Below are 16,594 nucleotides of genomic sequence, written 5' to 3'. Positions count from 1 at the left end.
AATGTTGCGACTATAGAGTAATAATATAATAGTAGTACGTTCGTTATTGTTTTTCTTCCGTTTTCGTCTTTTATTATTGTAGCAGCTATAGCAGAATTGCAGGAAGAATAGACCTTAATAGGTCTAGTAAAAATTCATCTTCAGCGAAGATTATATTACTGAAAATTCACTGATAAACTTCCCCAATTTCTAAAACTAGCATCATTGGATCAGAGATAACGACAATAGTTGGGTTATAATCTATAATCCAATGGTACCAAGTGAAATCTAATCACGCTATTTAATTTTTTATTCTCATTCAGTTACAGCAATATGAGAATATTAATATGATACTAATAGAATAAATAAAATAGAAATAATGACATCAGAGAGCATCTCAAAGCCTATTCTTCTTGCAATCTTGATATAATTACACTTGGAACGCTTATTATCAGTGTAAAAAAGTCATGGACGTATATAGCTTCTGCGATAGAATATGATTGACATATTTCCAACAACGAATATTCCTCTTTCTCTTACATTTCTACCATCTCAACATCTGCCAACAACAAACTACACTTAATTCACGGTACTTGTCTATGTGTGTCACGCTATTCTCAGTACGGCTCTAATAAATACTTATTAGCTATCGTTTACACGAGTCGCTACAGACTAAAACTCGGTATCTCATATTTTGGCACGAATTTTACAATTTTCCTTTCAGCCACTTTCAATCACATCCTCATTTCTTTTTGATTTTATGCGGACAGCGGTTTTTGATCAGCTTTTGGGACTGCGTGTCAGTCCAAGGAGAAGGAGGAGCGGGATTGACAGTCATGGAGAAACGATTCACCCTAATTCGTCTAAGATAAAATGCAGTGCTTACATACTAAGTACTAAATACGTAGAAAAAGAAGGCTCTTCTACAAAAGTTGAGCTAACACAGCTATCATAAGCAGACTGTGGATACCTATACATTTATGGAAAAAGACACAAAAATTTACTGGATATATATTATATAAAATATTCAAAGTAAAGTACTTCTTATAGTATTTCGTAGACAAAATCTACATTTTGGTTTCATTACTTTACATTCATAAGAATGTGAATGTGTATTGATATCCACAATCCAACCATAAGACTTTTGTTAATTAAGTACATGCATTTATCAGTTCAAAGCATTTCTAAAATAATTGTCTTTTAAAATTATGTTTTTCCTACTTGTTTTCATGGTCACTGTATACTTGATGAAAATAATAGGCTTAAAATTCTAAATGACATCTTAAATTTCATTTAATATAAGATAACTCATCTACTTATTTAATGTTTTAGAAACACTCTGTACACAGAATACTAATAGAATAATACTGAAAGCGTAGAATTATTTTCGCATAAATAGATAAATAATTAAAATGGTCAAGAATATCAACAGGATTATCCACGTGAATGAATTTTGTAAAAATATAAAAAAGGATCGCACAGTTTGCGCTGAAGAGATCAGAAATTTTGTTAAGTAGAAACATGTCTCATGTAAGTTACTCCGACTAGTTCGAATTTGTTCGTGCACCATATTTGTTCGTGTAAAATTGTGCTTTCACGCGTACGCACACACTCGCGTTTATACTCTATTTCTAAGACTGAAAAATCTGACGTTTAACATTCTTCTTCTCCTATCTTTGGCAAATATACTTATCTAAATATTCGCGTGTGCACGAAGTGGAAATGGAGGATCACAGAATCGCGATAAACCGGTAATCGTTTTGCCATCAGACAGTAAAAGCTCTATACTTCAAATATAACATCCCAAAAAATTTTATAAAATCAAAGTTTGTAAGTTTTTTTTATTTAAAAAGGTGTACCTGTGAAGATTCAACCACGTCATTTTGTCTTCTTTCATATTTGTTAAAAAAAATGGCTATAATCCCAATATGGCGACTTGGGAACATATTAGAAGCCAAATTGGTATGTTTCTGTTTACAGTTATAGAGTTATAGAGTCAGAGTTATAGAGAGTTAATATTATAGACAGATTGAACCGCTCTATTTTCTTCGATATTTCAACAAAGATATTAGATTCTCAATTTCTGTTGCTAGATTCATTAAACATGGCAATGAATAACAAAGAAGCCTAACTTCTAAGCAGATCCTTTTCAATAATATGCAACTTTCAATCCAGTACACACTATTATACTTTGAGTTTATAAAATATCTTCTGTATTTTTTGTTTCTTTCTCTGACACACTCATTCACATATACACGCACGCACACCTATTCACATATATTCTCAACACGTATAATTCGAACGTTCTTTGTTTCGAAAATATTAAATATTCTCGTTATCAAAATAAAATATAAATCGGCAATAACGTTGTGTGACTAGACGGATGTTCTCGCTGGCAAATTACATAGGAAACATTGATCGCTTCTCTCCTTCCTCCTCCTCTTTCTCTTTCGCTCTTTTTCTTTATTTCGCGTATACGAGATAGTCGATATTATTGCTTTCCCCGGGTCCATGCCACCTCCTTTATCACAACTGTGCACAGAAAGCTTTCCTCCAGTTCAAGAGAGGTCACTCCATCGATCAGGGGCGGTAAAGCCAGTTTTCTATATTTGTTTCTGTAGTATCCATAAACGTAATGATACTGATAGAAAACAAAACTTAAGATTAATCCTTTCACAGGATTAATTAATTAGATAAAAAAAGAGAAACTTTTTCAAACACAGTGCAAAGAAAGAATCGGTTCAGAACTGATGTAGAACTGGCCTAACTGCTCTAAGTCCGTATGATCCTTTTTCGTCACAACAAATTACTTGTTGTGTCACAAAAAGTTGTAAGTTTTAATCATTGATTAACTTTACGATTTCACCGTATCATTTTCAACTACTACAATATATTTGGCAGCTTGCTTAACTGGGCTTTGGGCTACAACGGTTAAAAAGTTAATTAAGTCACTACCCCAGTCGATTGCAGAGCTCTCACTACACGTGTTCTTGCACATGCTACTCCCAAAGCATCTTCTTTCTCCTTCTTACCCCTATATCTTTAATTTCTATAAAATATTGACGTTCGATTTCTTCTGTTTTTTTTTTATACGTTTAAACAAAAATTTGTAGAATGATTATTATGGATCCTTTATGCTGTAGAGTTAAATACAAAGACTCTAGATGGTTTCCTGAAAGATGTTCATCTTTGAGAAGATTCACACTGTACGTCAGGTGGTTGCATGGTCAAGTAGCAGGGCTGAGTGTCACGGAAATGCGATCTGACGAGAAGACCTAGGCCTAGAAGGACCACAGGAAGACCCAGCAGAGCGCAGATTAACTCTCCCGTCACTCCGGGAGACCATGTGATGAAACCTGTTTAAATTCTTCGTTTGAGAAATCTTATTGCTTCTAGAGGAAACAGGCAGGACTTCTAAAGTAAATTGAGTTTTGTAAAGTAAGCGATTTTAGTGTGTCTCAAAAGCGTAATCAAGATCCGAGTCTGACTTACAAATCACATATATAATCACTTCAAATGAGACAATAATTCCTACAGCTTGTTATAGTTTTCTGGTGATTATTCAGGTTTCTAATTTTTCCTAAGTATCTCAATCCTTATGAGCAAAGATATACATGGTCAATTAATTAGAGGCTTTTTACTTACGGCCGTGAACATCCATTTTATAGATGCTCCACCAGATTACAGACAATGGAAGGGACACAGTGGCGGTAGCAACAGTGAAGACAGCGCTCTCACTTATAGACAAGAAGTTCAGTACAGAAATTGAGAAGATGATATAGGCTATTAAGAAGATCCAGCCACGAGTAGAAATATTTGAGCAGTTGTCGCTGTTTTTGAAGTGACACGTGAGTCCATGCTCCACCACGCGGTATAGCTCCGCTGGAGATAATCCCTGGAACAGAAAAAGTACAACTTCATTTACTGGAATGAAGTCTTAACTAGTACTTGACTAAATCGATCAAATGAATAAATCTTGTCTATTGAATTCCAGTTATCTGAACATGAATTTCTATTATGAATGAAAAATTATAGATAATGGGGAGAATCATTAAATTCCTATGTACTATTAGATTCTTGTACTCTTGATGTCTACTGAGTAAATAGAATCCCACCATAATTAAATGTAAATTGATTTAATTAACTTACTCTGCCTATTCCTGGCAACGTGTCGATCCAGGACATCGATAAAATGGCGAAGAACGCGATTAAGTGAATGTAGAAGAGAGTTTCGAGGATCGGAGGTTTTGGAATATGTTTTGGTTTTATGGTGGGGTCAGGATCTGTCACGTGGAGCAATCTGCCTCCCTCTTCTTCAGAACCTCGTCGACGGATGTCTCGTGACGATACCAATCTTGATACCGTATAAAGGAAAGAGTTTTGTTGACTCGCCATTATTTGACACATATTCTGTTGCTGGAACATAAAAAACATTATCTTTTTTTTGTACAATTGCCTATTTTTATGACAGAATAAAATAATTTATAAAAATAATACGGAATCTGTATTTTCCATAGAATACACTTTATCATAGAATATTAAATTTTCTTGATAAAACTTTTATTTTTATGTGACGGTATACGTATATTTATTTTTTAATGATTGTTCTTAAATCCTAGTCATTATATACACGGGATAAAATGTCGTCCACAATATTTCTCTCAATTCATTTTTAAGCTCTCACCTCAGTGGTATAATGGGCCTCGAGCAAAGTGAAGAACATAGCGAAAGCGGCTAGCGCACCGACATAAACGAACGTCCAAATGGCCTTCACGCCCCAAGATCCTCTCATAGTTGTGGTATGACCCGAAACTTCCTGTCCTCTACACCGAAATTGATCACAGAGGCCATAATCAACGCTTATGAAGAGACCCACAATTATCGTAGTGCTTGAGAAGATTCTCTGCAAGCTCATCACTATAACAATAGATTATTTTTTATTTTCTTTTTATAAGAATGATAAAATGTGGAATCTTACTTTTGCGACAAAAGAAGAAATAGTAGACCAGGGAAAAGACGAGAGTAATGCCTTTTATGGGATCTTGTAGATGACAGAGGACCCTGTCCTGGTCCAAGCAAAGCGTGATCACTATGCCAGAGAGAGCATAGATGAGACTGATTTTGAGCAGAGCACAACGAGGAATCTTGATTCGCATGCTGTTTGGAATCAGGGCGGGTGGTGGAGATACTCTTCCCGCGATGAAACATATTATGCCCAGGATGAAGGCAGAGCAGAAGGCAGTGAAGAGAAGTCCTAAAATTGGTACAAAGAGGTTTCAGTTTACATTTTTTATTTATTCCTTCACGTAGAATCACTATTTTCCATTCATAACCTACGTAATAGAAAAATTCTCTGTAGGATCATAATGGAATCCCATAGCAAGCAATCCTAATCAATACTACAAACTTCTTATATCAATATCATATCAATTGTGTAAACACGTATAGACAGAACGTACGGTTTGAAAAAGACGAATGTGTTGGCGCGACAAGGAAGGATAAAAGCAGAATAAAATCGCCTACGCGAAGGAACTAGAATTAGCATTATCCATTCGTTTCCGGGATACCTGTGTATGCGTTGGACACGTAGCTGACGCTCTCGAGATAAAGGGGATAGGTGATAATCAAAAAGGTAATGGAGACGACGACGGTCAGAAGGGTTGCGACGAAGCTGAATTTTTGCCAGGCCACCCTGTCCGTGTCGAACAGCTTATCAGTGACCTGATAAGCGACATATGGCGAGTCGTCGGTGTCGGTGTACTCCTCGATCTCAACGTCGCTTCCTGTGCACCGCAGCTCCTCCTGTTCTTCGTCGTCGACCACCGTCGAAACGCAACTCGCCAGGCCCGCCAGTTTTGCAGTTTATTTTGTTCACCTCTCTGAAAAATATTGTTAAGACGTGTTATTATTAATCGTCAATAAAATGCAATGCAGATAAAACAGTTGATTGATAATTTTCTCTTGCAACGCAAGGCTATGTTATTTAACTAATTCTTCATTTACTGCTTATTTTTTGTTACATATTTTACAATATATGATACATAATATACATATTATATAACACATATTATAATAATCATATTATAGCAATTGAGGATTGACGCAACTGAGAAATGAAAAAACGAAGCGAAGAACGTAGTGCTAAGTTCTAAACACATGAATTTAAAGCGCAAACGTAGTACTGTATTTTGTGTACGTGGACTTTAGTCAATTAGAATTGAACAACAAAGCAGTACATCTGAACGCAACACGAAGCTACAAACAAGCGTAGTACTAAGTACGTGCATGACCTGTAAACTATTCCTGGAAGAAAAAACACAATACAATATTTACAATTCATCCAATGTACACTAAGATCGATCGTCATTTGCAAGGGTGAGCTTTTTTCTCGCAGCAGCGTAACTCACGCAAAACGATTCGGTTGAGTTCAGGTCGATTTGTTTTTTATCCCCGACATTTTTCCTTTTCGTCCTTGCAATGGTGCACAATTAACGAGCACGTTGCATGCACACGCCGTTCCTCTACATACGCTTTTCACCGTGCAGAGATTAGATAACCGGTCTTTTCGTTATCGGCTCACCGGAATCGGAGAATTTCGTGCCCGGTTCTCCTGTATGGAAATCTGTGTGCGAATGCAAACAGCGAACGGTTGGGTGGCTAGTTGGCAAGTGACGAGCATAGTAACGTTAATTCCCTTTTTTATAATGCTTTAACTTTTTATTCAAAGTAGAATTTGATTAAAACAGAAGGTTTTTATAGGTATATCTTAACCTACAATTAGATTGCAACGATGCATTAAAAAACTGAATAAGTCGAAAATGGTGGCTAGATTATAAGAAATATAGTCGTGGCTGAAATGACGAGTTAACTCGTGTCGCTGCCGATGGCCACTGATATAGTGTTACGTCTTTCTACGATCTATGACTGATTGCTGTCGACGTAATATTACGTCTTCCTGGAAATTACAGCTGGTTACCACTGACGTAATATTACGCTTTTTTTATAAACTACATTTGTTTACCACTGACGTAATATTACGCCTTTTTTTAAACTACGCCTGGTTACTACTGACGTAATATTACGTCTTTTTTTTAAAACTACATCTGGTTGCCACTGACGTAATATTACGCTTTTTTCTTAACTACACCTGGTTACCACTGACGTAATATTACGTCTTTTTTTTAAAACTACATCTGGTTGCCACTGACGTAATATTACGTTTCTTTACAGATCATAGCTGCTTACTATTCACGTAATATTACGTCTTTGTATAAACTACAGCCGATTACTAGTGACGTAATATTACGTTCTTTCACAATCACAAAAAAGACGACTAAAAATGCAATATCGATTATCTTTGAATATCTTGTGTTTAGTACTGTTATATAAATGACGCACATATATTATATCTTTTATTTGACGAAATATTAATTGTGGAACAGATAGGAGAGAAAGATCGGAAATCAAATTTAATCAAACTTCGAAACAAGTATTAAATTACGAAGCTTTAATTTTCAGCGGGCAGGCTGAGTTTAATAAATGCAGTAAATGTATTTTAGGAACGAAATGCATCTTTCCTTCTATTAAAGTATCTATACGTTCGTCGTCTTTCTTGCCAGTTTTGGAGAAGTGTTGATAAAACTTTTAGAATTAATGAAAGCCCTCGGTAAAGAGAAGTTATTTAATTCAGAAAATATTTAATTGTGCGTGTGTATGTGCGCGCGCGCGCGCGCGTGTTTGTGTGTATGTATGAAAACGTTCAAGTGACCGAATTTAATTAAACTGATATAACTAAATTAATTAGATCGAAAGAGTTTCTCCAGTTGAACATAAATGAAGTGTCCATTCCAATTTATAAAACGTCGTCATTTACGTGCAAGTTCTATCATATCTGTGTACAAAGTTTTGCTGCTTCCTCCTTGTAAAAGCTCTGACATTTTTAAAGCGCATGAATTTCATTAGAAAATATGTTGTAGCTCGCGTAATAATTTTTGTCACGAGTAATTGAAAAACTCAGTGAGAAAGTAATGTAAAAAAATGAGAGTACATTTTTTTCTAAAAAGAAGAAAAGAATTAGAGTGGAGGCTACATAAGACATACATACTTATCTAGGGAATTTTCTCACAGATACCATAAAACTTTGTGAATACGTGCTCTACATACTAAATGTAGTCGTTTTTTAAACTGCTTTAGTAATGTTTAATTCAACATCTGCTAACCCCTCCAGTAATTTTTAATTCCACGTAGATATATATATTTGATCTCCGGTAACTGTATTATAATAATCTTTCGTCGACTGTGTATTTTAATACTTGAACAAACGTACAGATTATTTCCCAAATGAGCGAACGTTCCCCAAATTGAAAATTTCACCGATATCACTTTTCATACGATCAAAAAATTCCCCACGTCGGTCCAGTACTGGTACACAGATTATTTCTATCTATTTTCTAAGTGAGCGAATTTTTCCCAAATTGAAAATTTCATCGCTACCATTTTTCATACGATCAAACATTTCCCTATATCGATACAAATCCGACATGGATGCTGCAAAGCAGGAAACCAATTAATATGTATCGTGTCGCGACATGTCAGATTTTCCCCTAGGATCGCGCAGCCGATAAAGCGTAAAATCCTGTCGGAAGCAGATTCCTTTCACTGTTCGACCGGCAGATGTCACAAAGCAAATTCCATTCCGCAACGATGGAGTTAACGGTTCGCTATTTCTGGGCTCGAAATAATATCGATCTCCGCGATAACGGGCCAATTTGTACAAGTTATCTAACTCAATGCAATAGATAGAAAAAATATATATATATATATATATAAAATCGGAAAATCGACAGAGAACGAATTAACTTCGATCTGAGAAGCTTTTTGGTACAATCGCAAAATAAAGCAGATATCTAAGTGATCTCATTTAACCGAGACACCTTGTATATGAACAAACACGGTTTCATACTCTCTCTCTCTCTCTCTCTCTCTTTTTATTCCCAATTTTTCGGCACAGTCAACCGAGAGGTTTTTCAACGGCTATCGCTTTTTACAAGAGATCGATTAACTTTTACTTATTATGTTCTTAAACGTGTACACGCGAGGTCTACGTGCATTCGCTGGCCCGATTTCGAATAAGCTTACTTGCGAGATTTTACCGTAAGCTAATCCGTGTCGCTCGCTGCGTATTCTAAGGGAAAACCTACTGCTACTCTTTCTTCGTAGATCGTATGATGAGGCGTTGAATCTATCCTAAAGAAGGTACAGAAGGTCTGGGTAAAGAATTCTTCGACTCATAACCTTTTTTCTTTAGCACGTTAGACTTTTTATTTTGACACAGCGCAATCGACGTTCTTCGTGAGTCAATGAGAATACGTTCGAATGATTTCGATGAACTCACGAACAAATACCTTGACTTATAAGACTTTCTTACCCGGTCGGTAATAGTCGATCGCGACGCGAATCGAATGGAGAACTTCAATGGGTTCCTTCGGTAAGAATACGGCTTTGTTGGCTTATCGGTAGCTTATCTAGCTATCCCTTTCTCTCTTGATCTCTTCATCTCTTTATTTGCGCGAACAGCTCGGCGTTGAAGCATTTATAGCTTTATTGCCATCGATGATCGACAGTGTCGTCATATAGCGAATGAAAGCTCGTAACGATTCAAAAGATCGCTGGATCTTAATAGGAATACGAACAACTACGTTTAGTACTTCCTGTAGTATTTACTACATTGGAATGTGTATTACTAAATGGAATATGCATTTTGCAATATTATGTGCAATTATTATAATTCAAATTTCTTACCACTATGTGGTAATGTACTTGCTACTATGTGATAAAAATTCAAGTTGAAACCAGAAGTGTGTTCCATGAAATACTCGATTAGAAATATTGTACAAAATGTTCGTAATTCGAATTTGTAATCGAAAAGCTAATATTACATGATAAGCATTCAAGTTGTGACCAAGCACGTAGCACTACGTTCCAGTTACTACGTACGTTTAGAGTTTTAATTGGATTGTATCTCTCTTCTGAAAAATATGTAAAATACGGTTAACCATCATGCAAAACACAATGGTATTTGGCGGGAAAAAGGCGGCGTTTAAGGGCGGAACAAAAGAATCTAATTACTAGCAACTTCACTCGTCACAAGTGGCTCGAGACAGAACCGTAAAACTCGGGTCTCTAAAAACAATAGGATAAAGTGTGACGCAAAGCGACCGGATTGAGCTTTCTTTGGGAGTTTAACCTATGTTATTTTTTAATTTTTCGCCACCTCGATAATCTAACGAGACGCGACACAGCGGAAAGAAAATAATTGAATAAATTCTACCTGAGCCATCTTGAAGACCTTTTTTGTAAAAAAGAAACATTCAACCGAGAAGAACTAGCATTTAATGTCGCTAATGCAATTCGCATCGAACAATTTAATTTTAGATTTTAATAAATTCTGGAAACAATACTGTTTAATAATATTCTATCAAAATGTTTCACTTACAAAAGCGAAGTTGAAACGTTCAATGTCTTCCAGATAATTTATACGTTTTTTAATGAAACATTTTTCATGATTTCATTTAATAAAGACAACGTAAATTTTAATCATTATAATGTAAATTTTCATCATGTATAATTAAGACAAATTTTATATACATGGCGGAAAATTAAGTTATCTCCTATGAGAAATGTGATAAAAAAGATTCTAAATTTGAGACTCGGTCGGTAAGATGGCGACAGGATATTGGCATTTTCCAGCCGAAGAATTAACAAACGTTAGGCCACGGAAGTGCGAACCCCCGGTGTCGAGGAACTCTCTCGCTCTGAAACGAGACACTTTAGAGAACATTGAGTGTACTCGAGGGATTATATCTCGGTGCATCCTTGTCCAAGATCGGAAAACTTTTCCTTAATACAGCCAGAAACTTCCGACCAATCTCCACAGAATTTATACAACTTTCCTACCGCCAAACAAACTACCCTATAAACCGTTATTTTTCCCCTTCTTCAAATTGACATCGAAATTTATTAGAAAATAAATGGAACAAAATTACAATTTATATTTCAATTTATTGAGAAATAATTTGAAAATGTTTAAAAAATAATTAGAAGTTGCATTATGGGTGTTTGTGTTTTTTTTATTATCAATAGCGAATCACATTATGTATTTAATTATTCTTCATTATTTGCTATATTCTTTGTTATGAAACATATCTGTGTATAATTTATTTGTTAATTTAATTAGCGGCGCGTGTTTGTTTATTGCACTATTAGTGAGTGATTTTTATTTATTTGTATTTCGTGATTATCAATGATATCTGTATTTGCTGTATGGTATTTGCTTCGAACAAATACAATACGAAATACAAATTTTAAATTTCGGTAACATAAAATCAAGTGGGAAATATGAAGGGAAATGAATTTTGAAATTTATCAACAACAATGAGGTAATAAATAACTCCTTAATTACAGGAAATCTCCCGTAAACAGTTGCGTTCAAAGCAACAAAGAACGCCAATAAGTTGCACGTCTACAGCCAATATCCAATACAAACTGCCACAACATCTAACCTAACAACATAATTTCGATAAGAGATCGAAAAACCGATAACCTCGAGCTACTAGGTACACCGCTATAATAAAGTATGAACTAGTTTCTGGTCACCTGTCACGAACATTCAAACGTGCTTGCAGAATCGAATAAATCAAAATCATTCGCGAAACTCTGTTTTGCAGGTTAGAGTTTAGCTTGATCGATGGAAAATTTCGATTCGAATTCCATCGAGGCGGGGAAAAAGGTAAAAAAAGAATTTCACGAAATAATGGCTTATGAACGAACTCTATATACGTGTTGGTATTGCGACTTACCTTCGAAACCTAACCTGACACCGCCCAGTGTGACACCAAAGCTGCTTCGAATCCTTCGGGAACTATCCTGTTCCTGTGGACGCTGTGCCCACTGGGGATTCACATTCGTAAAACGTCAGGAAACTCGATGGGTTTCACGAGAGCCGCGAACCACACGAAAAACCAGAAAAAACCACAACTTCGTCCCATTGTGAGACGACAACTGGCTTCGATGCGGGCTCCGTCCACTGGCGCGCAGTACTGTCGCTAGGCGCTTGGAGACCACCGCCCTCTGTGCACGAAAATCGTTTCACTTGAATTTAGAAATATAGCGTGTTTCGGTAATCGTGGTAAGAGGGTGATTCTACGTGACAGATAAGTTGAAAATATAGTATAACATTTTTTCATACGACGTTCCGTTTTCAAGAAAATCGAGTTTAAACATCTTTTAATTAAGTAGACGAAGTAGAAAAAGTAGAATGAATTTTTTCTTATACGGCACTTCAAATCATTTCCTTGCCGATTTTAGCACAATTATTAGAGCACCCCGTATATTGTTAATATTTACTAATTGAATGTAGTATAGATATTATAAGAAAGAATAGTACTTTTTATATTTTTAAATGTCTATTTCCTATATTTCATTATAATTTAGATATTTTTTGACAGCGTTATAATTGCTTTTGTAAGACTTGCCTCTTTTTAGAGATAAATTCTGTGAAATTTTTAAACATTCCTTTGTGAAAGCTGGACAATGTGTTTAATTTTTGATGAACGAATAAAATTGAAAATTTGATTTATAATCCAATATTTCCTTTTTCACCGAAATATTTTTGTTAAAAGTGAAGCACTTTATAATTACATTAATTCCATTGTACATGGTTCTCCAGCGGTAGTATTTTATAAAATTTACAATAAATAATCCTTTTGGCAACTTCATCAAATGAAATAATTTGTTAAAAATATCTTTCTTCGTGGTATTATATATATTTTTAAATATAAAACTGTTGTAATAACACGTCTTTAAATATTTCAAAGTTGACTGTGCAATAAATCACCATAGGAGAGAACGGTCCTGGTATCACGCATGCGCAATGGATGTAATTGTAACTGGCGTAGATAAAGCGGGGGATACGTTTTACTCTTCGTCGAATTAATCGTGAAAATTATGAATTGTTAATTGCAGCTTGACGAATGTCGCCTGCAGATCTTCTTTCGTTTCCAAGTAATTGTTTCGTATGTCTGTGTTAATAACTCGTTGCGAAGACGGAAAAATGAATGATCTCATCGACGACAGGAGAATTCAATTACGCGCTCTGAAAATTCGTATCGCTGCGTATTCAATTGAAAACTGATTAATCCAGATGAAAAAGTATTTCTGATTGTATCTCGCGAATATCTAGCATTGTACAATTCGATATGAGATTAATTAATCCAGATAAATTGCTCTTCTCGTATGGTGAGAAAAATGATTATTTTAGAAACGAGATTCATTCGCAAATTTTGAAGATTCTAATCTAACCTTCGCAAATTTGGTATTGCAAACGACATCCAGAAACGGGAACTGAAAAGAAGCAATTATTTAGTTTTAATAATCGTCATTTACAGATAAACACGCATTTGGCGGGAAAAGCCATTATTTTTAAATTTTCCAGTTTACCATCAGATTTTCACGAATTTGAGATCTTAGACGTCACGAAGCAACGAGGATACAATTTTTCCCGGCTCTCTGTCATTTTCAAGGAAAGTCGTGAGACACGGGGTAGGGTGATTTTGGCACTGGCTTTAAAATTCTATTCGGGACTTAGACAAAGCGGAATTTGAAACAGTATTCCCACGGCGATCCTCCTCCTCACTCCTCACTCCTCACGGCAAAGAGATGCAAGAATAATGTCGATTGTAAACTTCGCCAAATGCAGAGCTTCTCAAAGTTTCGCAGCACAGTCGCGAGAAAGGTCAATTTCGGTAACCAGATACTCACGTTTCAATGAAACCTGGCTGAATTATGAACAACTCTCTGACATATCTGTTTTAATCCCCTTACATTTGAAACTACTCCATCTTCAAATTTGAAAGTCAAACCTAACCTCGCTCTTTCGTCAAACCTTATCGAGAAATCAAACTGTTTTTATTAAAACTGCCCACTGTAATTGAACTTTCAATTTTCAAGGATATTGCACATATTTGGAGTCTTGAGTATGTCCTGAACGATAGGCGAACGTTTTAAAGGAGGCAGCATGAAAAGGAATGGCAGAAAAACGAAATAGTACGTTTGTAGTACAGTCTGCGATTAGAAGGAGCTTCAAAGCCGAGGAACGGAGAGGGAGAGCGTATGAAATTGGAGCGTAGCAATCAGAAATGGGATGTTCATTGAATTCGGCCGGTAAAGGGGAAAGAGTAAACCACGACAAGGAGCACAACACACATTGTGAACCAAACCCTGAGGGGAATCGATAAGAACTGGGTTAATACGATCAGCTAAAGCAGCAGACTTCTTTAACCTGGCTATTATATTTAAAATCGACCATATGGCCAAATGTGGTAAACAATCCCATGGGACATGCATTTTAGTCCATTCCCTTTGAACAGAATCGGTTTCGTCGCATTATTCGGCCTTGTGGTTGGTCTTTCTCTGTGAATTTATGTGACTTTTAGAATTCTCCATCTAAGATCTGCCAAGTCCTTACTGGAATTCCCGCAAAAGCTTAATCCGCAAAGAAACCTGCAATCGATTCTCACTTTCATCTAAATTTCTCCCTCTACAACACCCAGACATCAGTACTCAAACCATTCTCCAACCTAAACTACGTTCGTCGTCGTAGCTTTGCTAAAAACCGCAATGCCCGAGCAAATACAAAGCGTAAATCTTTGGTTCCATAGAACTGTATCCCACTCCAACGCAGGAAATAATTGTTTCCACTTGGTTAATAGGCGTCAGTTCAGCGGCCGTACCAAGACGGACTGGTTAATCTTCAGTCGGGGGTTGCGTGTCTTCGGCTCAGGGCTGTAGGCGTGGGACGCACGTCGAGCCCTGCGCACAGTACGCGTACTGAAAGCCGCGCGGAAGCCGCGCCGGAAGGTTTAGTCTGCGCGCGACACTTGTCCGAGACGCGTCGCGCTCCTCTCCTCCAGAAAGTGTATCCTCACAACGATTCCTTCGTAGAACCACGAGGAATATTTCAATCGAACTCTCGACAAACCTTTCTTCGTTGATCGATCATGGCTTCACACTTGCACCACGGGACACCGTGCGATAATCCTATGGTGGTCCTCTGATTCTAGGGTTGCTGGCATTCTTGAAACTTCCTGGACCGTTTCAGTGAGGAACAGAGATCTCTGTAGAGATACGGAAATAAGTTGGAGAATTGAGTTTTATTTTTCTAGTTACCTGCTGAATTTTTGCAACTTGCTGTCATCCGAAGAATCCAAGATGCAGGAAGTGAATAATTTCGTAATGATTGGCTGAGTTCCAAGAGATCCCGAGCTTCTTGCGATCCTGACAGGGGTCTCACTGTCTGGGGAAACAAAATTTGAAGCTTCTCAGTTCTGCGAATCCTTCGATCATGATTTATCCAGCCGATTCATCAAGGAAGATTCCCAGCGAAGCGCTTCTGTGAAGAAGAAGATCTGTTAAAGTATCTCTCTTCGATAGTCTTAAGATATATTCGACAAACTGTTACCTATCGATAATTAGCTGCGAAAAATTGTTGTTAGACGAGAAGATTCGTCAAAGAATCGCGTTTGAAGGGTTTAAGAGGAGTCAGACAGTGGCAGATGAGGCCAAGTCCAGGCAAATCTGTTACCAGGCTGAACATTGAGCGTCGAGGGGCCTTGGCTCGTTTAAGCTGTAATTGCCAAGCTGCTGCATGCAATTGGACCGTTTGTTCCTGTCGTGTGTCCGTGATTGATCCACATTCCTCGTCCAGATCATCGCTTTCTTCTCCGCAGGCCAGCATTCCTCACAGTTTTGGCATCCCATTTCGCCAAATGTACACTTACGCCGAATATTAACATGATCCTTCGTACCAAGCTCTGCAGAGACTCTTCAAAGGCTCTTCTAGACAAACTAAAATCAAAAGAAAACGCCTTGAAAGGCCATTTTTTAGCTTCTGATCGGCTAGAGCTATCGATCCTTTGAGTGAACAGGTGTGGAGGTGGAAATTACGAGGAGGATCTCGTGTGAAATCTCGGAAAGGGACTGGAGTCTGAGTTTGGGGAACGGAGCAAGCAGTTGGTGAGGTTTCGCAAGGATCTGACAAGAAGGGATAGTGATGAAGCTGGAAAAGAGCGCGGCAGATCGGATGGATCTTCGTGGAAGATTGATCAGTCAGTCTGATAAAACGGAGGAGGAATCGTTGTGAAAGGGGCCTAAGAGTGCCGGGAATCAAAAACGTGTCAAGATCGAGCATCGAGCGAAGGTAAGAATGCTCGAGTTTTATCGTCGATTAGCGTGACGATTCGTTGATCGTCCCTCGCGAGCACGCACTCGTTCTGATCGATGATTATGAGCGCCGCTGACCTGTCAGTTACGTCCATCTCTGTTTGGTCATAAAAATCGCAGTTAAAAATTCATCGACAGGAATTTACTTTAGTCGGGTCATTTTTGATCCTTCGTGACCCAGTCGCGTTTGACGTTCGTCTTGTTTCAGCCTCTTTACTTTTACACAGTTTACAAATGGATATTTTTAAACCTTTGTGTTAGAGCCTAATGCAACAGCCAGTCGCTAACAAATTTCGTTTCTATTCGATCGGAGATGGAACAAAGTGCCTAGGAAATG

The 16,594-nt window shown here is 37.2% G+C and overlaps 2 protein-coding genes across 5 annotated transcripts in view; one reads left to right on the top strand and one right to left on the bottom strand.

Moving 5' to 3' along the window:
- Positions 1 to 1,884: 1,884 nt before the first annotated feature.
- On the bottom strand, positions 1,885 to 14,382 carry LOC126874735 (uncharacterized). The gene is made up of 8 exons (XM_050637093.1): positions 14,242 to 14,382; positions 11,838 to 11,928; positions 5,547 to 5,843; positions 4,958 to 5,233; positions 4,664 to 4,896; positions 4,129 to 4,395; positions 3,625 to 3,874; positions 1,885 to 3,335 (listed from the first exon to the last, which is right to left on the bottom strand). The coding sequence occupies exons 1-8, from the start codon at positions 14,380 to 14,382 to the stop codon at positions 3,163 to 3,165; spliced, it is 1,728 nt and encodes a 575-aa protein (XP_050493050.1). The 3' UTR covers positions 1,885 to 3,162.
- Positions 12,127 to 16,594, top strand: part of LOC126874601 (adenylate cyclase type 6) — a 97,299-nt gene continuing 92,831 nt past the window's right edge. For 2 of the 4 annotated variants that reach the window (XM_050636835.1, XM_050636838.1), the window contains exon 1: positions 13,369 to 16,234. The gene's annotated coding sequence lies outside the window, so the exon portion shown is untranslated. Of the gene's footprint in view, positions 16,235 to 16,594 lie in introns of all 4 variants that reach the window. The other 2 variants (XM_050636837.1, XM_050636841.1) reach the window with 2 other exon arrangements.

The sequence above is a fragment of the Bombus huntii genome, chromosome 16 (genome assembly GCF_024542735.1).
Source record: "Bombus huntii isolate Logan2020A chromosome 16, iyBomHunt1.1, whole genome shotgun sequence".
In the NCBI taxonomy this organism is placed as follows: Eukaryota; Metazoa; Arthropoda; class Insecta; order Hymenoptera; family Apidae; genus Bombus; species Bombus huntii.
The sequence above is the reverse complement of the archived record's forward strand: the minus strand, read 5'-3'. Positions and strand labels throughout refer to the sequence as shown.